The following is a 25617-nucleotide window of genomic DNA, read 5'->3' as shown; positions in this document are numbered from 1 at the left end:
GAGTAGCCTTTGTAGCTAGGTATCAGCTGGCAGTGCTGGCTTAGGACCCTGTCCTGTGCTGTGCTGTTAATGTAGGTACCCTATTGTGCCCTGGCCGAATGAACAACTGCTCCCCCTCCTCTCCCCCATCCCCCATCCCCTCTCCCCGTGCGTCATCACCACCCACCCACTCGCCTTCTCACACCTCTACTCTCTCTATTCACTGCATTCACGTCTCGATTCACCTTGTACTTTGTATCATATCACTTTCCCTTTCCTTTCCTCTCACCCCCACAGTTGCACTGCGACCTTGTGCTCCTCCTGCCCGCCTCTGCACCCGCGAGCTTCTCTTGAGCTGCGCGCAGACGCTACTCTCTGAGCGCTCCATCTCTCCATCTCCCTCTTTCCCTCTTTCCCTCCCTCCTCTCTCTCTTTCTCTCTCTCTCTCTCTCTCTCTCTCTCTCTCTCTCTCTCTCTCTCTCTGCCTTTCGGACCCTCGCAGCGCCGCTCCCACCGCCGCTCGTCGATTGTAGTGTCAAAGAGCTGCTGCGCTTGACCCCTCCTCACCACTGTGCCTACCGCTCCTCCCAATGTCCCTTCCCTCCGACTACTCGAATGAAATCTCGGCTCTCGACCGCGAAATCCTGAAGCACCAGCCCCACGACATTCTCCAGTTTTGCGCAAACTTCTTCAACCGCCGTCTCGAGTCCCAGCGCACCGAAGCCTTGCTGTCGCAGCAGCATTCCAGCCCCCAGGGTCGAGGCCTGGCCGACAACACCTTCCCCGGCAACAACCCCTTCAGCACATCCCCCACCGGCGGCGCCCCTGCAAAGAGCCCGATGCAGCGCCTCGAGGAAGAAGAGGAAAACGATACCATGACGTCGCCCACCGCTTCCTCGTTTGGCACCATTGACTTTGGCAAGCCCCGCAACACCAACAATAACAATAACAACGCCCATAATGGCACTCCCAGCGCCTTTGGCGACTTCCAGGGCTTTGGCGGCTCCTCCAAGAGCAACATCACCCAAATGCCACCACTTGCTGGAGACGGCCAAAGCTTCCCCAGCAACTACAACACCAACCGCCGCACCTCCGTCTCGGCCGAGTCGCTGAATCCCGCCTCGGCCGCCGCCGGCGACTTCACCGCCCCCTTCCACCAAAAGTCACAAGATCAGCTGTCGCGTCTGAGAGCAGCCGTGTCGGGCAACTTCCTCTTCTCTCATCTCGACGATGACCAGTCCTCGTTGGTGCTTGGCGCCCTCCACGAGAAGCCCATACCCACAAAGGGAATCAAGGTCATCTCGCAGGGCGACGTGGGCGACTACTTTTACGTTGTCGAGAAGGGCGAGTTTGATATTTACGTCAACAAGTCGGGCAAAGTCGAGACAGGCCAAGAAGGCATTGGTAACAAGGTGGGCTCCGTGGGCCCGGGTGGTTCCTTTGGTGAACTGGCACTCATGTACAACGCCCCTCGTGCTGCCACTGTCATCTCCACTGAAGCGTCCACCTTGTGGGCTCTCGATCGCGTGACGTTCCGTCGCATTCTCATGGACAGCGCCTTCCAGCGGCGACGCATGTACGAGGGCTTCTTGGAAGAGGTGCCTCTCCTGTCCACCCTGACGCCCTATGAACGATCCAAGATTGCAGACGCGCTCGAAACAAAGAAATACCCGCCAGGCTCCACCATTATCCAAGAGGGCGATGTGGGCGAGTCCTTCTACCTCCTCGAGTCGGGCGACGCCCAAGTCTTCAAACGTGGCATCGAGACAGCCGTCAAGGAGTACACAAAGGGCGACTACTTTGGTGAGCTGGCTTTGCTCAACGATGCTCCCCGTGCTGCCTCGGTTGTCAGCAGGACCGAAGTCAAGGTGGCAACGCTCGGCAAGAACGGATTCCAGCGATTGCTGGGTCCTGTCGAAGGCATCATGAGGCGGAATGATCCAAGCAAGCCTGGCTTCACTGGAGATCACGTCGACCCGCTCTCGAGAACTACAGGATGAAGAAACCGCTTCGTGATGCTCCCAAAATCACCCCACGATAGAGGAACTTATTTCCATGGCAGGATGGAGTCCTTGCTCGAATTCCGGGACTTGTCGTGAGGATATGTCGTTTCCGCTTCCCTGTGCTCCCAACTCTTCGGCGTTTTCGCATGTATTCCTACGCTTATATTACTGTCACTAAACGCCGCTTACTGTGATGGCCGGAGGGATGATGGCAGGCTTGCTTAAAGGAAAGCAATGAGCCCTGTATAGCCTGCTTTGTTACCAATACTCCTAACTTGCGTATGAATTTTTTCGATTCGAAATGAGATTTTAGATTTCCGAATACAGTAGTAAGCCCCCTGAATCGTGTGCAGCGTAACATTGTTTTCAAACAGTCTGTGCACCAGCTTGCAGCTCCTCCCCTCTCCCCCACCTCCCATTCCTGGCTGCACGCAATCCCCCTTTGTCTCAAACACTCAAAGAGGGTGACGACCTTGGGCATGTTATACTCACTTGCGTTGCTGTAGATTTGGCACTCAGATTACATGGGCAAGGTAAGCCCTCAACAAGGCTACCTATTCGGATTCACTGACGGGAATGTCAGTTACCTACCGTGACCGTTACCGTCATCCAAGATCTAACCCTTGAAACATGGCCATGGCTTTACATGGCTTCTACGAACAATTTTCCACCATCATCTGGGTATTAATATTGGCCAAGGCAGAAACAGGCGGCTGACCAGACCGTGAACGATTTTGTGGTTTCAACCGATTGGACTCGGGCGGACCCAAACCCTGCCGGGTGCCTCTAATGGCAGGCCATTCGTGGTAGGGCTAAACTTGCACAGCCATAAACCCCAGTGGCAACTACACCACCAAATCCCTCCCAGTCGAGCGAGCAGCATCCTAGACCCGGAGAAATCAACGGTCTCGATTCCACTTCTTGTCATCACATCTGCAGCTTACTGTTATGTGCAACAGCATGGGTCTGTACGCTCTATATCCGAACAAGGCAAATGGGGCTGCACTGCTTGAGGAACAAGCGTCTTCACCTATACGTTCCCTTTCCCTCATCTTCTGTTTGCCATCTCAAGTGTATATCACTGGGAAATCGGGAAATTGACGCTGAATGCTTTGCTTCGTAGAGTGTAGCAGCCCATGGAAGCTTCTGCTCTGCCTAGAGGCTACTAGTAGTCAAAGAACAAGGGTCAGATCAGTTCAACGTTGACAGGATCTCCCGTCAGACCAATCCCTTCACGGTGTCAAGCTGTACACTGTACTGAGAATGACCACTAGATCGACCATTTGTCTGCAGAACCACTGGCTTGCACCAACACCGGCTAAGAACCGTATTGTGCTTGTGACTTTCACGCCTTGCTATTCCCGAACCAAGGTCCAACTCACATGCACAACATGTTACGACGTTTGCACAGCTCCGCCATGTAGTCGCGCCTTACAAGGTACCGATTTTCGACCCCACCGCCCTTCTCCATGACCATGGAAGACTGCGCCGACCGGTGTGTCAGACAGATCTCGGTAGAGGTTATTGGCATGTTGAAGTCAGCTACCATCCCTACGCTGTTTGACTCGTTTGTAGTCCTGATATTGCCCTAGTTCAGTGAGACTTGACTCCGGGAACACTCTTGAGCGTTTATTCAAAGGCATGATGTCGAATAGGTACACGATTCGGGGCGTACATTTCTGAGCGTGGCTTGCTACTGCTACTCTATCAGACGGTGACCAAGTTGATCGATACGTACCTGGATCTTACGTTATCCAGCTAGGGCGATGGCTCATATGTCGACCACCATCCTGCTATCACCGTTGAGAGTCTCGATGAAAGCTACAGAGTAGGTCTTGCTCGCACAGGTCAGACATATTTTCACTTCTGCCAATTTTTAGCAACAGCTATGGCTCCACGGACCAAGTCCTCCACAGTGAAGAAACGATCGAATAGAAAACGAAGACCTCCCCTGGCACCCGGGCCACCGCTACAGTTCGTTGTGGCTAGCCATCCGGATAGGTTTAAGGATGAACAGACCATGAGAAATGTCCGATCTCATGTCATGTACAAGCATCGTGAGCACACGGAGCCATTACCCTCAGAGAGTAGTAGTGCTGGAGAGCAAAGCAGGAGCCGTTCCCATCAGTCACGAAGCCCAAACCCGTTCACCTTCAGCTGCCGTACTCCTACAGATGCCTTGGCTCTTGCATCGCCTGCATCACAACATCACAGCGGGGACTTGACCTATGGACTACCTTCATTGGCTCTAGAATCGCTTCCAGTGGATCCTTTCAGGTCTCTTGCAACTCGCATCTTCTCAATGACAGAAGTCACAAGCGTTCCTAGTACGACGCCAGTGTTTGCAATAGCCCAGACACATGCCCTTGACACCTTGGATGAATCAATACCAGAGTCATGGGAAACTCTACAGCAAGAGTACATCGAAATCACTCCACTCTTATGCCATGGTACGTGTATACTCTCTCAGTTCGACTGCTTCTCATGCTGTACTAGATCTAGACTGGATGCGAAGCCTATGTAGCGCTCACATGTCCTTCCTCAGCCACGCAAGTGCAGCATGCGTCTACCAGGACCTTGGCGACGGTCTTTTACACGACAGTGCACTCACTGTCTCCGCAAAATCAAAGGTGAGCCTCTACGTGCAATATGCCGTAGAAATTCCCTCTGATGGCATACCCTAGGTCCTTCGAATGATCAGCGACCGGCTCCGCACTGAAGATCCTACCATCACCATTGCAAGCATACTTCTTCTCCTGATTAGCGAAATCGGAGATTTGAAAGAATCCGTCTTCGAGGTCCACCAATCTGGCTTGAACCAGCTCGCTGCCGGCGTCACCCAGCTCTCTCCTCCACTGGCAGCTTTCATGACCATGTACGTCCGTCCGTCCGCCTGGACGCTTCTGCCACACCATTTACCAGGCCTTTTCATAACATTGCCATCTACAGACTCTCCCTCATATTCGCATTACTAAGAGGCCAGGATGCCCTCGTGCTCCCACCCGCAGCCCACCACCGCATCTCTATCCTCCCCGGTAACAGTGCACACCTAATCTCCCCACTCTGCGCACCACAGGGTAATGTCCTCGACCTCCTCAACCACTGCTCCCTGCCTACCTTCCAGATCCTCAGTGAAATGCACATTTACACAAACAGTCTCCTAGCACACTCTCCTCCCTCATCACCCTGCACCACCCGCTCCCAGCACCTCCACACACACCTCCTCTCACGCGCCTCGACGGCCGACGACGCCGCGCCCGATTGGATCTACGAAAGTTGCCGGCTAGCTGCCTCACTGTACTGTTGGCCCATCTTACCGGCTCGTCGCACCCACGCTTCCCCTGCGCTTAAGCGCAAGCTCCAGCCTTCCCCACCACGTCTCGAGTACCACGCCCTCGTCACCGCGCTGCACACAGCCCTGATGCGCACAAATACAAGTGCATACTGGAGCGAGGAACTGCGTGGCTGTTTTTTATGGACCTGTCTTGTCGGCGCCGTGGCGTCATGGTCGCTCGTGCCCTCGCAACTAGCAGGTCGTGGCAGAAATCGTGGATGTGAGTTTCGCAACAAAGACACCATATCCGATGTATCACAAGCGAGAAAGTTTTTCGCGCTGCATGCCATTCGAGCAGCCGTTTCGGTGCCGCTTGGTCGAGTCGATGGTGCGGTGCTCGCTTTATACACGTTTTTGCGTGTTCGTCGGGGTGTCGTGCCGGCGCTCGAGGATGCGCCGTGAGTGCTGCTTGGGTGGGCTTTTGCGGGGGGCGAGGTAGCATTTCGGTTGGGTTTGATCTGATGGGTGTGGAGATTTTGGACTGGAGGCGGGGGGGAATACCGGCTTGTGTGATCAGCGCTGTAGGTACCTCTATCTATATCAAGGACTGGAGGTCAATCACCATGGCCGTTGAACAGCGAGGCAGCCAGCACCTTTTACGCCATCTCCCCCTACCCTCACCCCAAGGCTGATAAACATACCGCATACCTCCAAGTCCTCCCGTCCATACTCTCCAGGAAGAAAAAAGAGAAAAAAGAGACAAGGTAAACCGCGCACGCGGTGTCGCGCAGAGCATAGTCTGTGCATTGTTTGCACCTTGAATAGAGAGAGAGAGATATATATACAAGGGGGAATTACATATGCAGGACAATGTGTATTAATCCGCTTCATTTTTTTCTGACATCACACTTCTTCCACGGCGTTGTAGTCTTTCTTTTCCTGCTCATGACTGGAGAATTTTGATGTTGATTTGATTTCGACGTTGAGTAGACTTTGACGTTGGTTTGATTTTGACTCTGTGGTATCGAAACTACCCACCACATCCCGACCAAATAATTCCATCGTCCTTGAACTGCGTCCAAAGTTTTACATGCCTGTAAGGGGTGGTAGAATTATTGTGTAGTCGTGAGGTGTGACTGTATGTGCAGTTGGTGTGCATGCCATGGTACTTTGCATTCGCATCCTAGGTACCACCGTACGTCAAAACTCTGTGGATACTGAACACGAGGAGGATATTGTCTAGAAAGAATATGCCGTCAACACTTTACTCGACTGCACACAGGGGACAAACTAGATATACGACATTGACATTGATCTCATTACTACACCTAGCCCGCGACCTGAACCTAAAAAAACATGCACAACTTGAGCAGCGTACCAAATCTGATTACTCTCAAAAGAAACGCCGAGTCCTGCATGTTCACCAGTATCCCATGTAGAGACAGCCTTGCCGACAAGTTCATAAGAGCCCATCATGACTGCACCGTGGGATATACCCGGCCCATGGAGATTACAGACGCCTGCGACGATAAAGGGAATAATCAAGTAAAAGGAAAAAATCGTCAGAAATAAGACCAAACTCACACAAAGAATGCATCAGGCAGAGTAGACAGCGCAGTAAAGGCAGCGAAAGCGCCAGCCGTTCCGAGTCCGAGATACTTTGCCGTGAGGCCCACTTTGGCGATGACCGATCTGGGCTGCTTCTTGGGACGTTGCGCAACCAGAGCTGCTGTCTGCTCAGCCTGAGCATCAACGACTTGGCTGGCGGTCAAAGTCGGCTCTTGAGGAACAATGGGTGAGTCTTCTATCACCACTGTCTGCTGCTGATCCTCCCTTTCCTCAAGGACGTCTGCCTTGCGCTTCATGTTGTTGACTGACTCCGGTGTCGGTGGCTGGTCCTCTACAATTTCCTCGATAGTAACCTTGGTCCTGCGCACAGGCTGCGGAGTCGAAGCAATCACTTCTGACGCCGGCATTGGAGGCGGTGTTTGGAGGCTAAGAGCTTGATGAGCGGAATCTGTGCCATCACCAAAGTTTAGGGGGCATGAGTAGAACTCCATATGTTCACTAAAGGGCGGCGGCGGTGGAGGTGGTGCTGGACTGAACAAAGAAGGACGCTCGCCATAGTTTGTGCCCATGTAGTGTCCTTGGAAGTGCACAAAGTCTGACCAGTCACGGTTAACGCGCTGATCGATCTTTGTGAACATGGTTGAAGGCTCCCCACAGAGCACGGTAGGTTGAGGTGGCATGGTCGAAGCAGCGCTCTCAAATGTGTCCGGGGGTCGACCGAATAGGTTATTATGAAGCGATGATTTGGGCACTCCCTCGTCTTGGTCAAGTGTGAAAGCATTCCGAGACTCGCCTATGGTGGCACCACCATATGGAAAGTCCGCGTAAGTCGAAACTGCTCCCGATTCGAGATGAAGTGGCCGGGATGCAAGAGCCGACGACGCATCGTCATCATCTGAATCGGGCATCTCTGGCTCAGAGGAATGATGCCCTTCGGAGTTGACGGCGCTTTCCGTGTCTTCATTGGATGCGGCATCGAAACCTTGGCAGTCTTCATTGTCACTGGAGTACTGGACGCTTTCCTCTTCCTCCGACTGCTCTTCAATTACTGGTGTTGTGTGTGTGTCGGGTTCGGGATAGGCTTCATTGTGGATGCCGACGTGCTCATGACCACCGTCAAGGTCCAAGCTACCGAGCTTCGAGGGTTCTGGCTCTGCAGTGTTGACCACAGTCATGTCTTCTTCTTCTTTCTGTTCCTTCTCGTGAGCTTCCCCGCTTTCATCGCAGCCAACGTCGGAGTCGTCGAGGATCAGAGGGTTCAGCTTGCTGCCATGTTGATCACGGGGATCGATATTTTCCTCTTCGCTCTCAGCGTCAGGAACGACGAAGCCGAGCGAGTAGGGAGGTGCCAATCGGGCCTCGAACCGATATTTGCGGGCGACAAAATAGTCTGTGGGTAAGAGTGAGTCGGTTGTGCTTGCTGCGGGAGAGGATGGGAGATGCTCACGGCGAGACGTACCCTCATTACGGTTGACGTCGACACCGAACTGCAACATATCGCCAGAGACAAGGATGTTGGGTTGGTTTGGCAGCAGCTTACGACCATTCAGCATGGTGCCGTGCATAGAGCCGCTGTCAGTAAGGTAGACTTGTGGGGTGCCATTGTACAGTCTAGCAGACAAGACGGCGTGCTCGCGCGAGATGACGGGGCTGTCGATGAAGGCATTGTGCGGCGCAGGCATCAGGGCACGTTTGGATAGGCTCTTGGAGGCCCGGCCGATGGGGTAGGTGGAGTCCAAGGGCAAGTCGAATTCGCGCGTTTCAAAGCTGTCATGACGATGGAGATCCCTTAGGACAATGTGGAAGGCTAGCGAATCAGTACTCGACGGGGGTTTTGGTTGGTGGGTAGTGGGGACATGCTCACTGTCGGACATGGTGCTGAATGATGAGGGGCAACGGCAGTAGAGGTGGCGGTGGTGGTGGTGGTGAATCTAGGAGGGGTGGCAGACGCGGCAGGTTGTGCTTCACTGGGTGTCGAGTACGGTGGATGTTAGCAGCAGAGGCAGCAGGAGGTCAAGGGAGGGGCAGGACCGGACTGTGCGTCTGCGTGTACTTTGTTCTGGAGAATAAGTAAAGAGGACGATTGACGTGTTTCACGGTGACAGCCAGTCAGCCAGCAAACAAGCGGGGCTGGGCTGGGCTGCAATGGGTGATATATGTGTGTGTGTGAGAGAGAGAGAGAGAGAGAGAGAGGGAGGGAGGGAGAAAGAGAAAGAGAGTGCCCCGTGACAGCGTGGGTCAAGATGCGGCGGTAGCAGTAGGTAAGCGGTGGGTGGTAGCAAAGAGAGGTACTATGTAATCGTAATCAAGGCGACAACGTCACTTGTGTTGGACGATGGCCAGATGGAGCACTGTGAGTGCTGGTGTCATGTGATTCAGAAGTGATGGCGGGTTGCCAATCTAAAGATGGGTACTAGGTATGGGTGAGTAGACGAGACTGCCAGGCTCATCTGGTGCGTAGAGTGGAGGATGGTGGTAGGTGGTTGGAGTGGGTTACATGTAAGGTTTGAGGCAGTAGTAGAGTAGGGTACATACCTACTACTCTGGAATAGGCTCGTCATGTGACACGGTGACCGCGGGGTTCTGAAGGTTACGTAGGCAGGTATAGTAGTAGAGTAGATAGCTACTACACGCTACACAGTTACTCTAGATGCGTACGGTTGTACACAGCTGGGCAGGCAGGAGGTAACGAGTGAGTGAATCGACCGGCAGGCACGCGTAACTGGGAGGGGCAGGCACGCGTAACTGGGAGGGGCAGGCACGCGTAACTGGGAGGGGCAGGCACAAGTGACTGGACGGGCAGCTACGAGTGAGTTAGGCAGGCAGGGGATGAGAGGGCAACCAACAGGAAGAACGAAGGCTCAACCCAAGCGCTGTTGCCTACTGGAAGATAGAGTAGTAGATGGGCATGATGAGGGGAAGGGGCGAGGGGGGAGGGGGGGGTGGACCGTGACCCCGCGCCTTCCCTTGGTCTCACGGTGGGGGAGCTTATCGGCTTATCAGGCTGCATTAGCCTTGCCTTGCTTGTGCTCAAACATGCTGTGGGTGCAATCAAGCTCTAGTGGACGTACTCTAGTTGTAAGTTACCGTCTTGTGCTAAGGCCTGGTTAGCGGCCGGCGGGAGCAAAAGGTGCCCCACCCAAAATCTTCAGCGGCGCGCGACTGAGGACGACGACCAGTTTGTCTCTTTGGACTCTTTGCGCCGCCCTAGAACATGACTCACCCGACAACGAAATTGGCGACCAAAACCATGCCAGAACACCGCGACCGAATACGATAGCACGCGATCACAGGCCGACTTCTATCCAACCCCCAAGCAACAGCAGCAGCAGCAGCAGCAGTAGCAGCAAAACCACGAGGACTACCAAGAGGACTATCGCCACGATCACCGCGACGACGACGACGACGACGACGACGACGACGACGAACACTACAGCGAGCGCTTGCCACGCATCATGGAGGCACCGCGCACCTCGGCCAAGCAGCAGGTCGTGGACCGCATCCCCGCGCGCATCAAGCACATCCAGTTCGGCATATAGTACGCCATACCCCTCTCCCTAATGCAGTAATACAACCATGCCAGAACAGACCGTAGTAACGTAAACTTCTCCAGCTCGAACCAGGACATTGTCAACCAGGCCGTCCTCGAAGTCTCGGACCGCAATGTCTACGACCTCGCCCCCGCTGCCAACAATGAGCGCACCCTCACGGCCAACGGGCCCATGGACATTCACATGGGCATATCGAGCAAGACGGGCACCTGCGGCACCTGCGGAGAGGGCCTGGACAAGTGCAACGGCCACTTTGGCCACATCAAACTGGCCCTGCCGGCGTTCCACGTCGGCTACCTCAAGCACATCATCGAAGTGCTAAACTGCATATGCAAGGACTGCTCACGAGTCTTGCTGGACGAGACGGAGCGGAGAAAGTACCTGCGGAGCATGCGCAGACCCGACATGGACACGCTGCGCCGCACCGCCATATCCAAAAAGATTCTCGAAGACTGTCGCAAAAAGAAGACGTGCCCGTACTGCGGTGCCCTCCAGGGTACCGTGCGCAAGGTGCCCGCTCATCCCCTCAAGATTATCCACAACCGCTACGATGCCTACAATCGCTCTACCGCCAAGCAAAAGAAGGCCCCAGCCGGCAAGATCGAATTCGACCAGTCGTTCGAGGCGGCAAAAGCGGCCAACCCAGATCTCGACAAACACTTGAAAAAGGCCGTGGATGACATGCACCCGCTGAGAGTGCTGAACCTGTTCAAGAAGATCTCGCCAGAAGACTGTGAATTGCTGGCCATGATACCCGAGGATGCTCGACCCGAGATGTTGATTTGGGAATACATGCCTGTGCCCCCAGTCGCCCTTCGACCCTCGGTCATGCAGGAAGGTGGTGCGACCGAAGATGATGTTACCAACAAGATTGGAGACATTTGCCACATCAGCAGCATCATACGCGCTGGCCTGGCCCGAGGTTTCCCTCTGCAGATTCTTATGGAGCAGTGGGACTTCTTGCAGCTGCAAATCGCCATGTACATCAACAGCGACGCCCCTGGCCTGAAACAGCAAGGTCTGCAAAAGACGATGAGAGGTTTCTCCCAGAGACTCAAGGGCAAGGGAGGTCGCTTCCGCCAGAATCTGTCGGGAAAGCGTGTCGACTTCTCAGGACGTACCGTTATTGGCCCGGATCCAAATCTCAGTATTGACGAGGTCGCCGTACCGGAGCGCATTGCCAAGAACCTGACGTATCCCGAGAAAGCAACGAGATACAACATTGACAAGTTGAGGAGACTGGTCAAGAACGGTGCCAACGAGTACCCTGGCGCCAATTACATCTTGACGGATGAAGGTCCCAATAAGGACAGAGGCAAAATCTCCCTCATTGCCCTTTCGCGCCATGCCAAACGTGGTGAAAAGCTCGAGGGGCCTGCTAAGCGGCTCAAGATTGGCGACATCGTCGAGCGTCACATAGAAGATGGTGACATTGTTCTCTTCAACAGACAACCCTCCCTACACAAGCTCAGTATTCTGAGTCATCGGGCCAAGATACGACCGTGGCGGACCTTCCGACTCAATGAGTGCGTCTGTAATCCCTACAATGCTGATTTCGATGGTGACGAAATGAATCTGCACGTTCCTCAAACCGAAGAGGCCCGTACTGAGGCGACCGAACTCATGGGAGTCAAGTACAATTTGGCCACACCCAAGAACGGAACACCCATCATTGCTGCCATTCAAGATTTCATCACCGCGGCCTACCTACTGAGTAATAAGAACAACTTCTACGATCGACGGACCTTTTGTCAGATCGTCAACTACATGTTCAACGGCGATGGGGCTTACGACCCGGACACCGGCTTGACACTCCCCATTGAGATACCACCACCTGTTGTATGGAAACCGCAAGCTCTCTGGACAGGCAAGCAAGTATTCAACTTGTTGATGCGACCTAACAAGGCATCAAGAGTGCTTGTCAACCTCGAGGCTGCCTGCAAGCAGTTCAAGAACACGCCTGGCCAAAGCCCCGACCTCAACGAAAACGATGCCTACCTCGTCATTCGGAACTCTGAGGTTATGTGCGGTGTCATGGATAAAGCCACGGTCGGCGACGGTAAGAAAGACTCGGTCTTCTATGTCATGATGCGAGATTTCGGTCCCGACCATGCCGTGCAGGGCATGAACCGCCTCTCTCGTCTTTCCGCACGATGGCTTACCAATAACGGCTTCTCTCTTGGAATCAGCGATGTTACCCCGGGCGAGAAGCTGGTGCAGAAGAAGCAGGCACTAGTAGAAGAAGCGTACGCAAAGTGCGACAAGCTGATCATGGATTTCAAAGAAGGGAAACTACAGCGCGATGCTGGTTGTGATGAAGAGCAGACAATGGAGAATAGGATCGGTGGTATCTTGTCTGGCGTCCGACAAGCAGCTGGTGACATCTGTTTTGAAGAGCTCAGCAGATGGAACTCTCCGCTGTTGATGGCAAAGTGCGGCTCCAAGGGGTCCAACATCAATGTCTCACAGATGGTGGCTTCCGTCGGACAGCAAATGATTGGTGGTGCGCGTGTTGCTGATGGATTCCACCATCGAACACTGCCTCATTTCCCCAAGGCTGCACGTCAACCTGCGTCCAAGGGTTTCGTCAGTAACAGTTTCTTCTCGGGTCTCACTCCATCTGAATTCATCTTCCACGCCATGAGTGGTCGTGAAGGTCTGGTCGATACAGCTGTCAAAACCGCCGAGACGGGATATATGAGTAGACGGCTGATGAAGTCCTTGGAGGACTTGTCGGCACAGTACGATGACACGGTACGCAACTCGTCTGGTACCGTTGTGCAATTCCAGTATGGAGACGACAATCTTGATCCTGTGGATATGGAGGGCAAAGCCAAGCCTGTACATTTTGACAGAACCTTTTCGCACGCAGTCACCTCCACTTGGGATAACAGTGAGCCTACCTTGTCTCCAGGAGAGGTTCGAAAATACACCGAGGCAAAGCTCAACGCGGAGCGTAACAAATACCCGCGGTATAAGCTTGATGATGTGACTAAGCTTGACTATCGCGACAAGAGCGACGCTGGAATCGACCAGAAGGAGTCTGTGCGCGACTTCCTTGACACTGTGCAAGACTACATCTTCAAGAAAGCTGGGAAACTGGAAACCACTTTGGCGTACCTTGGGATCACAGAACCCAATGTGCCAAGGGATGAACGGGACCTGGAGAAATACAGTCTGGCCGATGGAATCGCAAAGATTTCGCAACGCGCGCTCGATGCTTTCATCACTCTATGTTTGACTAAATACCACCGCTCACGCGTTCAGCCTGGACACGCCGTTGGAGCCATCGGTGCCCAATCTATTGGAGAACCTGGTACGCAGATGACGCTAAAGACTTTTCATTTTGCTGGTGTTGCTGGCATGTCCATCACTCAAGGTGTTCCTCGTATCAAAGAAATCATCAACGCTTCTTCCACCATCTCCACTCCCGTCATCACCTGCGAACTTTCCAACAAAGTCTCGGAATCTGCTGCCCGTATGGTCAAAGCGCGTGTCGAGAAGACGTATCTCCGCGACATCATATCCTATGTGGAAGATGTTTGGCACCCTAATGGCGCATATATTGCCATGCGTATTGACTGGGACACGGCCAACAAACTATTCATTGACGTGCAGCCCGGTGAAATCATAAGAGCAATCAACAAACACAAACCGCTCAAATGGGGCAAAGCTGGCGCTGCAGTACGCATCTCAAACTCGCTGATTCGCGTCGAGATCCCCGACCCTGCAAGTGCAAAGAAACGTCCCGTCAAAACAACCAAGAACCACAAGGAATTCTTCGAACGCGTACAACATGTCAAGGCCCTCATTTCCGACGTCGTAATCAAAGGCTACCCAGACTGCACTCGTGCCATCATCAAGAAGGATTCATCGCCCAATGCCCAAGGAGAATACGAATGCCAGTTGCTCGTTGAAGGGTACGGATTCCGCGAGTGCATGACGACGCCTGGCATCGAACCCTATAAAACCAAATCAAATCACATCATGGAAGTCCGCACTGTCCTGGGGATTGAAGCAGCCCGGGCCACCATTGTCCGCGAAATCGGGGATGTGATGGGTAACATGGACATTGACCCGCGCCACATGCAGTTGTTGGCTGATGTGATGACGTTCAAGGGCGATGTATACGGTATCACACGCTTTGGACTGCAGAAGACGAGGGACAGTGTGTTGCAGCTGGCCAGTTTCGAGAAGACGCCTGATCATCTTTTCGAGGCGGCTGCGAGGGGCAAGACGGTATGTTGCACTCATCCACTCGCTTTGTTGGTGCGCAAAGACCATAGCTAACACAGAGATTAGGATACTATCGACGGTGTTTCAGAATGCATCATCATGGGCCAAAGCGTCAAGCTGGGCACAGGTGCGATGCAAGTCGTCAGACCCCTGGGACTCAAGAAGCATCATTTGCAGGAGAAGAAATTGATGTTTGAGGATGGGTGGGAGGCTTTGTAAAGTCGATTTAATTTTTTTTTTTTCACATCACGCCAGTCACGTGTGATGATAGGACACGTGAGAAATGTTCCAATACGATGCCCAGAGTGGATGATAGCATGAAGAGGCGTTATGTTGATTCAAAAAAAAGTGGGAGGTTCGATGTTCTAGTGGCTATTACGATGGGCGGGAAGTATATACGCGTATCATTTCAAATATGAAATGACAATTTATACATCGCAGCCACATGAACCCATCAACCACGCTTTGAGCCAAATTGCGAAGTGCCCAATTTGCATAGTTGGTTTTCAGAGGATTAAAAACTGCCATGTTGGCCAATGCTGGAGAACGTGCATGTGCGGAGGTGATTTGCCAAGTGAAGTGCGGGAGCGCGATTCCTGACATGGGATGGTGTGCGACCGAATTCTAACCTCACTCCTTGAACTTCTGAGTCCTGCCGCATTTCTCACTCCATCACCAATGGCGATTATTCCATCGCCAACTCTCTGGAACTATGTGGTACTGATTTTAGTGTCGTTTATTTCCGTGTGATGTGTATCATGTGACTGTGTTGGCGTCGAGGCCCTGTTCGCAGGTGTCGTTGTCTTTTATACCTACAGATCATTGCATACGTTGTTCGTAAGCTGCATGCGCAAGCTCAGAGTTCCTTTCCTCTTATTTTCTTCTTGATATATCTTACCATTTCTCCTGTCGGTCATTCTTAATCTCAATTTCGTGGCGAGGGGAACGGCGATCGACTCGACACAAAATTCTCAATGCTTGTCCTTAGATTGCTATGATCGTCGAACATCTGAAATATTATTCTCATATTCCTTTGAATCTGTTAATCGCACTTGTGAGTCACGTGTCTCATTCTCTCTCACTCTCTCTCTCTCTCTCGTTTCCAACTGTCAAAGACGTGGTGTACAGCTTGTAGAACTCTCTTGTCCTCGATGCTTAGAAGCTCCGCAGGCGAAGCAGGCTAGTTACCACAAACTAATGTCATTCTCATCTACGCCTGCAGGTATGGTGGGGGGCAGGCGTAAGAAAACAAGAAAAGGCGGGCAGCTGATTGACATATATAACAGAGCGTTTGCAATGTCAAGTCTGACGCTAAATTCCATGTGAGCCTGACACTGCTCCGAGGCCAGGTATCAGGTAAAATCGAGCTAAGCCTACACATTCGGGTGAGGCTAAGTAATTGTAGGCGATGGAGCTTCGGCGCGGAGGAGCTTGAGGTGCGACAAAAAGAGCAAAATCGTAATCAACAGCATCGCAGCCACACCGCAGCCATAGGAATTCTAGCATCGGCGCAAGTGGCAGCCCCAACAACGCACATGGCCACTAAAAGTAAAATGGATTGAGCACTGATAATACGCCCTTAGCCACCAAAGTATGTAAGTCACAATTGCAAGAAGCCTTTGGGTGCTGTACTTGATCGCAATTTAAAGCAGCCCCTTTAACCCTGCGTGCGAACCTGACGCTCTCTCTCGACTCGACTCTCCATGGTACTCAGAATGATCAATTCCCATTTCCACCGTGTGTGTATTTTCCGTGGAATATGTCCAACTTCACTAACGTATCTAACAGGGCTGGTACAACCGGCAAGCCAGATGTGCCTTTTGCTGCCACCTTTGCCGGACATCTTCACTATCGTGGCATGATAATGAGCTACGCCCAAGGTGATACCAAGCTACGTCTCCGGCATTGGCCGGACGAGGTCATCCTTGCTTATTCACCTCAAACGTCGAGAGACACAGAAAATTCTGTACGTTCTTCAAGGAGATCCGTGTACGTTAACGGACAAGCTGTACGAGACCGAGGAGGCGTACATGAAGGCCTGTCTAGAATACCAAAAGCACCCTGCCGTCGCAAATCTTGAGCACCCGGTAAAGCATCAGGCCGGGTTTGTATCTCTGCTCAAGAGAGATCTAAGCAGCTTCGTCGTGCGCGGACAAGCTGAGAACTTGCGTCTTCACGCTTTGCGCCGAGCATGTTGATGTTCTTCGCAAGGAACATTGGGACAAGATCACACCAGCATCTCAGATGTATATGGACTTGATAGCACCTCCTAGAACCAAACCACTTACACCACAGCGCCGTCGTCGTCGTCGTCGTCGTCGCCACAAGGGTAAGACTCGGGAAGAAGCTGCCGACAACACCAATGAGATGAATGCCACTGCCCATCCACAAAATCCCCAAGTCCTTGACCCTTCAACCCACAACCAGCCGCCCCAAACCTTCCTCTACGATACCGAACGCATCGCCCCGTGCGCCAAGAACAACATCCTGTTGCAAGCCGTCATCGCGCCCATGCCTGGCCTCCACTTCGGCACCCCCCCTGACTCTCATTGACGACGACATCTTCGCAACCGCCAATCTCCTCGACGCACTCCCCGACATGGAACACGACGGTGACGAAGACGAGGCTATGGAGGATATGGGCGAGGAGGACGGTCAGCGCCAGGAACAACAAGGCATGGCAAGAATCAAGCGGGCTGTTAATCCGGGCAATGACTGGAGTAGGGTCATGAGTCTTTGAGTCGAGTCGACATTATGCTTTGGCATATGCGCAGAGCTAGTTTGCTGGTCAGAGTCTCCATGTCTCACGATGCAATGATTGGATCTTTGTCCTAGTATATTCCACGAGGCGCGCCTAGGGATACTACAGGATGCGTGAGTAAGCACTCGATACATGGTCATTTCCTAGACGGTCACGGAAATGTACAACTTTGCTGTAAATCCCTTTGACCTTGCAGACATCCATCTACAACACACCGAACTATGCCAATCTCACGCCTACAATTTCACAAGCCCAAAGATCAAGTATGCACGCATCAAACTCTCCTTCCCATTTTTTTTTCTCACTCTCGATGACCGATGACCATGAGGAAAATCATGAAAATTGCAATCGCAATTACACACCGCGCTCACTCTCCATCCTTGCCTGCCCTTTCCCACATGCCAGAACCGTCATGTCATGCCATGTCATAACATATCATGTCATACTGCATCACATCAAACCCCACCACAAAATCTCGCTCAAAAAAAGGAAAAACGTTTCAAAAACATCCAGATTACGCCATTGAGGGAAAGTTGGAAAAATAATTAGCCGCGCCATGCCGAATCAAGGTTACGAGCATACATTCCCCCGAGTCTGGGGGTTTACGGCAGTCATTTGGCGGGTGTGGGTATGGGGGATTTGAATCAGTGTTGCACGTGGGCTAGGCCAGCCAAAAGAAAAGGGGAACAGAGTCCGAATTATACTCTCCGCCCACACATTCATGCGCATGATAGCCGAACCAAAAAAAAACCGACCACCCGCACCCGGTGCTGTACATAGTGGTACGACGAGGGCTAATCATGAGGCCAGGAAACCAATCTTCCGTCAAGTGGCCAATGGCTTCGTCATAGACTCTGCTGCGGCGGCCCTTTTGACTGCGCGGCCGAGTCCATCATGTCTTTGCTCAAAACGTCTCGGATTCATTACTGCTCACGTAGCTCAACAGACTCTCCTCATCATCTATATCGGCATTAGTCTGCGTTTGAAGAACACTACAACTTCGTCATCGCCGGCCGGGGATTGCACTCACCATGGATGGGTTTCCGCCTGATGACAGTGTCAGAGTGCTGCAATGGACTCTGCTGTTGCTGCTGTTGCGGTGCCGGACTCCTTGAATTTCCCATTGGTCTCGGGCCCGTGATTTTGCGCTGAGGGCTGTCCATTGCGCCATTCCTTAGATTGCCAGTGCTGGGGCGAGGGCTGGGCGCTGGCGACATCTGTAATGCCACAAGCAATCAGTAAATCGTCTCTTCTGGTATCCATGCCGACGGCCAGGGCTAAGAACTCACGCGATGCCCCCTGTCCGTCTCAAGCGAGTAACGCACCTCAGCAATGGGCGCCAATGGCGTTAGGACACCCTGACTCCCAAACTCATTGGGGCTGCTATACATCTGCCTCGTCTGTCCGTATCCCGCAAGCGTCTGCTGCGGTGGGATAAGTGGACCGTCATCTACAATCTTGGGGGGCCGTGGTGGCGCTTGTTGCTGCTGCTGCTGCTGTTGTTCGGAAGCAGAGTGCTGGCTGTATCCGCCATCAGAGGAGATGGGGGACAAGTTGCCGCCGTATTGGTGCGCTCCTCCACCGGATAGACGATTACGTGCAAGCGCTGGCATGCTGCCCCATGAATCGTAGTCAGGCGAGGTGATGGGCTCGTAGATCTGAGCCTGGGTCTCGAGATGGCTTTGGTGGCGCCCGGTCGGGCCAGCGCGGGGCTGGGGGTGCTGAAGGTTCAGGGAATTACGGTGAGCCTGGTATTTGGGGTCTTCCATTTCGTACTGCAGATGCTCTTCTGGGATGAGCGGTGATGGGGATCGCACGGATCGCATTGAACCCCCCTCGTCTTTGGCGAGGGAAGAGTTGGAGCGGAGCCTGTCGTCCGCACGCAATTCGTAGTCATCGTAGTCGTCATAGTCTTCGCTGTTTTGAGAGCTGGATCTCGAGTGAGCAGAGTATGGTCGCTTGTCGCCAGATCCGCTGTTTCGCGGAAGACTCTCGTTGTTCGTAGACGATGTTGTCTTGGACCACCTTGAAATCTTGGGCATACCAAAGATGGATGACGAGTTGGACTTGTGCTTGCGCTTCGGAGTATCGTCCTGGCTCGAAGGCTCACGAATCCCTCGTGAGGCCTGAGGTGGGGTCTGTTGCAAACCGTTCTTCTGGTGGAAGGCCTCTTGTGTTGGCGTGGTCATGCGCTCCGTATTCTCATACTGGGCATCGCGCTCCTCATACTCCTCGTCATCCTCTTCATGTACTGTGCTAATGCGGTTGGTCGGCAAAACATCGTAACCAGAATGAAGGTCCTGAATGCGTCGTGATGTTGATGGGTTCGAGAGAAAGCCAGACTGATTTGGGGATGATGCAGTGTTGGCACGGCCTTCGGGCTCGTAGCCAGGGTCTGCGCTCGCACCGCTTGCCCTCAAGTTTTCGTAAGAAGTGAGGCTGTTTGACCTGGCCTGTTGGTCCAGGGCGAGCTGGTGTGACTGCTTCAGGCCTTCCATCTCATCGAGCAGTTGCATCAACATGGACTCAATATTCTTCATGTCGCTGTCGCCCTTCATGCTCAAACCCTTGAGAGCACGCTTGAAGACGCTCTTCTTCTTCTCACCAGCATCAGCAGCGTCCGAAGACGATTTGTTGACACGCAAAGATGCCATTGGCTGAGGACGAGGGCCGCCCAGTATGCGTTGCTCAGCGAGTCCGATCCTCTTATCTGTGGTACCCATAATCATATTGTCCTGGACCTTGATGAACTGCTTCATCTCATCAAGCTGGTTCCGCATTTCAGCCGCGCTGCGTACGAGAGTGACCAAGATCTCGGTATCACGAGCATTGCGCTGTGCATCGCGTACAGTGAGGTGATCCATGAGCGCCACAATATCCTTGGACTGAATGCGGTCCATGCCCTTTCCAGTAGCCGCATCATAGAGCGGTGATTGAAGACCGTGAGAGTTGCCGCTGGCTTGTCGTTGGTGCTTGGAGTTGGAAAACAAGTCTGGGCCACCAAGATCGCCACCGTCGTACTCGTCCCCGTACCCATCATCGTCAAAACTCTTCGAGTGCGGACGGTTCTGGGGCGTATAGGCTTCACGTTGGTTAGCCGACTGGTAGCCCTCGTCTTTCCAGCCAGTCGGGCCTGACAACGGCGTCCGGTTGCTCTGTGCGTAACCTGACTGGTCGTATTGTTGCTCACCTAGGGCGGATTCATCATAATCATCTTGCACAGTAGCCTGATGGCGGCGGCGGTTGTCATCGTCGTCGAATGAACCAGGACTTTGGTCGCGCAAATGATAAGCAGCGGCAGCAGCAATAGCTGCAGCGCCAGTCCCGGTTCCGACAGCGGCACCCTTATTGAAAGATGTGGGTGTCCGATCCCGGTCGTCTTGGTGTCGTAGAAATTCTTTCTTCTGATCGTTGTGGTATCCGTCTACACCGCCAATTGGTCCTTGGATAATGGACGGATTGGTGTCGACTTCGGACTCGTTGTCAGATATCCCATACCCAATCTCGGGCATGGCCTCATCTTTTCCTGCTGGAAAGGCACTGTGATGCATTTGAGGTTGTTCATCAATGGACTGCGCAATAGACTGTCTAGGCGAGTTGTTCGCGCTGCCTTGCTTCATCAATGCTTCAGCTCTGTCGCGAATAGTGCCCCACTGTTGGCTCTGAGGAACCTCATGGGTTTGCACGTATTCTCCCAGTGGGCTTGGGCTAACTTGTGAGAGCCTGCTCTTCTTGATCGGACTTGACATGTTGGATGATCGGACGCTCATGGTGGAAGGATCGTGTAAAGACGCGACTGCAGATTCAACTGCGAGTGGCGTGTGGACGTACTCCGGATTCGAGCCGACCTTTTGGAGATTCTGTTCATCGGGAGCGATTACCTTGTTATCTTGGTCCAGGTATTCCACTCCTACACTGTCGTCTGTATATTGCGTCATGCGGTTGTAGTTGACAGGCGATAACTCTGAACGGTCCTCTAGCTGTCGTCTGTACATCTCATTCTGCTCGTGATTCTTTTCAAAGAAGTCTTCAGCAGCTCCCGGTGACCCGGAATCGCCGAGTATCGAACGCTTGCTTTCTAGGGTGACGCCTTGGGGACGTTTACGCGTTCGTGCAGCTTTGGTGCTTGCGGTCGATTCCATCGACGCAATGGAGAGTTTGGATTGGCGTCCTTCAAAATGCTCCCCAAGAGATGATACTGAGACTCTACTTTGGAAGGATCGCCGGCGTCGAGGCGAGCCATTCGCGACATCCTCTTCACGATAACTTGCTTCACTCTGGATGGGGCTGACTCCTCGATTTGGGCTTTCGCTTTCAATCTCGTATTCCGACGCATGCGGCTCGGAGCGCTCGATTGCACGAACTTTGGCTGCTGCTGTAGCTTCCAAGCTAGCCTGTGTGGTCTCTCGAGTCCGCGAAGTGTAGCTGCGATCACTTTTGGGGGTCATTGGTAGGCGCACCTCACCGGTGGAGCGGTTGCTATGTGCCGTCTTCAAGGTTTGTTGAAGTGCATTCGGTGTGCGAGAGGGTGTTCGTGGACCGGGCGAAACGTAGCCACGCGAAACCTCAAGCAGCGGCGTCTCGATGAACGTGCTGCTTCTCGATGAACGCGAGTCTCGCGACTCGGGCCTTTCCTTGGTTTCGGTGTCGGCGGACAGAATAGATTCGCGAGTGAGTTCGGATTGAAGTTCACTTGCGCCAAAGGGAAGTGGAGGCACGCCCGCTTTCAAAAAGGCAACGTCCTCGCTTTCGGTCACACTTGCAGAACGGCTTCCACTGACTCGGGAGGAGCGATGCTTACTGTGCCTGCGCTCCTCTCGCTTCTCTTCGTGAGACGTGTGATGCTTGAGCGCTGCTGCTGTGAGACCAGCACCTGCAAGACCAGCCAAAGCCTTGTCTCGTGATGAAGTACCGTCTTTGTCTTTGCTGCTCTTCCTGCGATGACCAGACGATTTCTCCTCGCGAGTAGTTGACTCGGCATAGCTACGATCCGAGGTTGAACCACGACTAGATCGACGCTCACCTTTTCGACTCGAATGACCACCGCCAGAAAGGACGGTCCCAGGATCGTCGGCACTGCGGTTGAGCACCACCTTGGGCTTTGCGCCATGTGACAGTTTGGGGGCGCTTGAAGATTTGGAGACGCGCCGCCGAGATGGATCGCGTGAGCTGGTCGAATCCAGCGTCTCATAGGTGGCACTGGCTTTGCGAATATCATCGAATTTGTCGCGGTTTCTGGAACTGCGATTCTCCTCCTTCAATGCATTCAGCTCAGGAAGAATGAGACGCTTGATGGCATCTTCGACCGTCGCCACCAGTTTCGGATTGACAACAGAGGATGTGCCAGACACAACTGAGCGGGCAGAGTGTCCAAGGCCCGATCGACGATCAGCATTCGAGGATAGGAGGCTGGAATCCGTCCCGCTCAGGGCGCTTCCTTCTTCAACGTCCTTGCTGCGTCGATGTGATTTTCGAGACGAGGCAAGCTCCTCCTTGCTGTGTTTCGTCGTGGTCTTGGTGCGTGAGCGACTTTCCTTGGCTCTTGCGATGCCGACTTCGGCGGCCGCCTGCTGTGCTGCTAGCTTCTCCATGACGCGCTGTGTAATGCGGTCCTTGCTCAAGCTTCTACTGCGCTGGTGCTTGGGCGCCTTCAAGGTGTCGGGGGCGTCGGAGAGGACAGAGACAGACTCGGTGACGGTCTCTCTCTCTAGACTCCTGCTCCTCCGCCTACCAGGAGGCAGAATCTCCACCTTTTCGCCCAGGAGACTGTCCGGAGGCATCGAAGAGACGTCCGAGGGCATGAGATGAAATCGGTCGCCGTCGCTGGATATATCGCTATGGTTCTGCAAGACCTCGATTTCCACTGGCGGAAGCAACGAGAAGTTAGAAATGTCCGAGTAGTCTGTGGTCCGGGTATCGATTACCTCGTCACGTGGCTTGCTGCCGAGTGAAATGCGGCGTATGTACGCGGGCTTGCGCGCGTGATGGGTCGTCTGTGCGATGTGGACCTGGTCGTTGCCGACCTTGTTTGCGGTTCTGCGCGACGATGGTGTGACCCTTACGCGGACGCGGGGGCGCGAGTGGACTAAGCCCTCTGTCGGGCCGGCCTCGAAGTACTCGATGAGCAAGGAGGTCTGCGAGGGGAACTTTTTGATCGTTCCACCCTGGGCTTTGCTCGTGTTGATGGTGATTGGGGTGCCGTCTTCGGGGACGGAGTAGGATGATTTGTCGGTGCGCGCCGAGACGTTGGTATCGACGTCGTCTCTCAGATTGGATTCGTCTGCAGAATCGAGTGTGGAGGGATCAGTAGGTGCTGGGAGGGGAGGCCGTTGACTGTCAGGACCCATGATAGAATCCTGAAGATTCTTAGAAGGCGGGGCGGCTGACTGGAGACATGGGGACTGTTGTTCCTCGTGGAAGGTCTACGTGAAGGCGACGGTATACGAACATGAGGGGAGGGGGGAAACTGGGGGACGACTTGGGGGGAGGAATTAGGTGGGAGCGCAGTTTGCGTGGCTGGCTGTTTCTCGTTTGCGCGACCTGGAAGATGGTACTGGTGCGACTTTTTGGTTTTGGGGAGGGGGGACCGATTTACATGGGCGCACGACCGGGGTGAGTGGGGGGAGAAGATCTGGTGGGCAACGAGCAACCGTTATGGCATGGCAGCAGAAAAAGGGACTGCGGATGAGGGCAGTGATGGTGACAGCAGGACAGAGCAGAGTAGAGCAGTGCCGCAATGGGGCGTGCGACTGTCTGTAACAATGGCGAGTTGGGCGCCAGGCGGTCTAGCGAGAGCTGAAGTAGGCAGGCAGGTGTGTGGTTAGCACTGCTTTGCCAGCCAGGTAGAGAGATAGGTAGGGTAGGTAGAAGAACGGGTGTGGGGGGGGGGGGGGGGGAAGAAACACCAACTTTCGCCAGACAACGGGCTGCACACAGTGAGGAAAAAGATGGTGGTTGTGGTGACGGAGGAGGTGGTGGAGGAGGGGAAGTTGGCAGCCAGCAGTCCGTCACTGGGGCGGTGCGGTAACGGAGAGAAGAGAGAAGAGAGAAGAGAGAAGAGAGAAGAGAGAAGAGAGAAGAGAGAAGAGAGAAGAGAGAAGAGAGAGAGAGAGAGAGAGAGAGAGAGAGAGGCTGGGTCACAGCCAGCGAACAACACAGCCATCCCTGCCAGGCGCTAACTCTAATCTCCCGCAAGCCGCCCTCGTCTGCTCTAGGTAGACCTACCAGTTGGCAGTACCCTAAAGTATGTACATAGGATAGGTGCCCATCATGTGGCCCTGTTGGATCTATCTTGGAACATGTCACCATGCCGCAAGTCTTGGAGGCGAGACGAGTCGGATCCATCATCAACTCGACCCTTCCACGAGAACATGCTAACGTAGGTACCCAGTCTATCCAGAGAACATCATCACCACCACACCTCAGCCGCAGATGATTCAATTAGCCAACTAGCTAGGTAGGTATGTACCGTATATCAACGGGGACAGCTAGTAGATAAACCACCGTACCCAGCCACCTTCCAGCCCCGACGTTATTTCTCCCTGACATGGCAGTGCCTACGTGTAGCGCCCCAATCCCCTCGTGGAGCCGGCAAAGACGCAGGTCGCAAGTCGCAAGTCGCAAGTCGCAAGTCGTACATCCAGACAGACCCGCCGTGCAGGCAGTACCAGGTTGCAGCTACCCGGCCGCTGCACCCGCACCTGCAGCAACCAAGTCTCTTGTCGCCTTTGGGTGGAGTGGCTGGAAAGCAAAGAGGAGGCTGGAGCTGGCCGTCCATCTCTACCGGTACGGTACCGTGCCCCAAGGACCTTAGCCCAACTGGTACCCACGATAAGTACAGTCCGGTACCTACACAGGTACATGGATTGAACACACCACATGTACACGGCCGCCAACAGCCATTCTCGCCAACGACCAACCCAAGTCGAGCGTTTCATACTCTATGGTACAGCACCCATGATCCTCCATGGATCCATCACATCTGCCAAGCGCCCAACATCAAGTACTCTACTCAGTACGGTACTGTTCCCCAACCCCGGGAGCGCTCACCGCTGCTTTTTCTTGTCCCTCTCTGGCCCGTCTGAATCTCCTTTCGTCGTGCGCGACCCCATACCTACTCTACCCTCCTCCCTCCTCCCTCCTCCCCTCTTTTCCATCCTTACCAGGCCGATGTTGCCCAGAGGCGTCCCAGCTCATTTCGGGGCATGGGCGCCACAGGGCCCGACTGTTTTTTTTTTGGCCTCT

General features: G+C 53.6%; 9 protein-coding genes across 9 annotated transcripts; 6 read left to right on the top strand and 3 right to left on the bottom strand.

Annotated features, from left to right (window-relative positions):
• Window positions 1-569: 569 nt before the first annotated feature.
• IAQ61_003064 (uncharacterized protein) lies at window positions 570-1979 on the top strand (the record flags this gene model as incomplete). The annotated part of the gene is made up of 1 exon (XM_003844677.1): window positions 570-1979. One exon carries the CDS (start codon window positions 570-572, stop codon window positions 1977-1979), a length of 1410 nt encoding a protein of 469 aa, XP_003844725.1.
• A 1255-nt stretch (window positions 1980-3234) lies between these two features.
• IAQ61_003063 (uncharacterized protein) lies at window positions 3235-6139 on the top strand. The gene is made up of 5 exons (XM_066095819.1): window positions 3235-3519; window positions 3575-4432; window positions 4479-4612; window positions 4667-4857; window positions 4932-6139. Exons 2-5 carry the CDS (start codon window positions 3871-3873, stop codon window positions 5716-5718), a joined length of 1674 nt encoding a protein of 557 aa, XP_065954064.1. The 5' UTR covers window positions 3235-3519; window positions 3575-3870; the 3' UTR covers window positions 5719-6139.
• Window positions 6140-6159: 20 nt separating this feature from the next.
• On the bottom strand, window positions 6160-6732 carry IAQ61_003062 (uncharacterized protein; the record flags this gene model as incomplete). Its single annotated transcript, XM_066095818.1, has 3 exons — window positions 6160-6328; window positions 6448-6473; window positions 6580-6732. The coding sequence occupies 3 exons, from the start codon at window positions 6730-6732 to the stop codon at window positions 6160-6162; spliced, it is 348 nt and encodes a 115-aa protein (XP_065954063.1).
• Window positions 6733-6836: 104 nt separating this feature from the next.
• On the bottom strand, window positions 6837-9311 carry IAQ61_003061 (uncharacterized protein; the record flags this gene model as incomplete). Its single annotated transcript, XM_066095817.1, has 3 exons — window positions 8690-9311; window positions 8285-8632; window positions 6837-8215 (listed from the first exon to the last, which is right to left on the bottom strand). The coding sequence occupies exons 1-3, from the start codon at window positions 8697-8699 to the stop codon at window positions 6837-6839; spliced, it is 1737 nt and encodes a 578-aa protein (XP_065954062.1). The 5' UTR covers window positions 8700-9311.
• Window positions 9312-9856: 545 nt separating this feature from the next.
• On the top strand, window positions 9857-15081 carry IAQ61_003060 (uncharacterized protein). Its single transcript, XM_066095816.1, is given in 4 exon segments — window positions 9857-10363; window positions 10392-10424; window positions 10439-14615; window positions 14679-15081. The coding sequence occupies 4 exon segments, from the start codon at window positions 10281-10283 to the stop codon at window positions 14829-14831; spliced, it is 4446 nt and encodes a 1481-aa protein (XP_065954061.1). The 5' UTR covers window positions 9857-10280; the 3' UTR covers window positions 14832-15081.
• Window positions 15082-16371: 1290 nt separating this feature from the next.
• Window positions 16372-16692, top strand: IAQ61_003059 (uncharacterized protein; the record flags this gene model as incomplete). Its single annotated transcript, XM_066095815.1, has 1 exon — window positions 16372-16692. The coding sequence occupies one exon, from the start codon at window positions 16372-16374 to the stop codon at window positions 16690-16692; it is 321 nt and encodes a 106-aa protein (XP_065954060.1).
• A 291-nt stretch (window positions 16693-16983) lies between these two features.
• On the top strand, window positions 16984-17352 carry IAQ61_003058 (uncharacterized protein; the record flags this gene model as incomplete). Its single annotated transcript, XM_066095814.1, has 1 exon — window positions 16984-17352. One exon carries the CDS (start codon window positions 16984-16986, stop codon window positions 17350-17352), a length of 369 nt encoding a protein of 122 aa, XP_065954059.1.
• Window positions 17353-18277: 925 nt separating this feature from the next.
• On the bottom strand, window positions 18278-23795 carry IAQ61_003057 (uncharacterized protein; the record flags this gene model as incomplete). Its single annotated transcript, XM_003844672.2, has 3 exons — window positions 18278-18333; window positions 18404-18590; window positions 18663-23795. Coding segments are annotated over 3 exons (5376 nt in total), but the record flags the coding sequence as incomplete, so codon positions are not given.
• Window positions 23796-24919: 1124 nt separating this feature from the next.
• On the top strand, window positions 24920-25186 carry IAQ61_003056 (uncharacterized protein; the record flags this gene model as incomplete). Its single annotated transcript, XM_003844671.1, has 1 exon — window positions 24920-25186. The coding sequence occupies one exon, from the start codon at window positions 24920-24922 to the stop codon at window positions 25184-25186; it is 267 nt and encodes an 88-aa protein (XP_003844719.1).
• Between the last annotated feature and the right edge of the window lie 431 nt (window positions 25187-25617).

This window comes from Plenodomus lingam (assembly GCF_022343315.1).
Source record: "Plenodomus lingam strain CAN1 chromosome Unknown contig_17, whole genome shotgun sequence".
In the NCBI taxonomy this organism is placed as follows: domain Eukaryota; kingdom Fungi; phylum Ascomycota; class Dothideomycetes; order Pleosporales; family Leptosphaeriaceae; genus Plenodomus; species Plenodomus lingam.
This window is presented reverse-complemented; position numbering and strand designations above follow the sequence as displayed.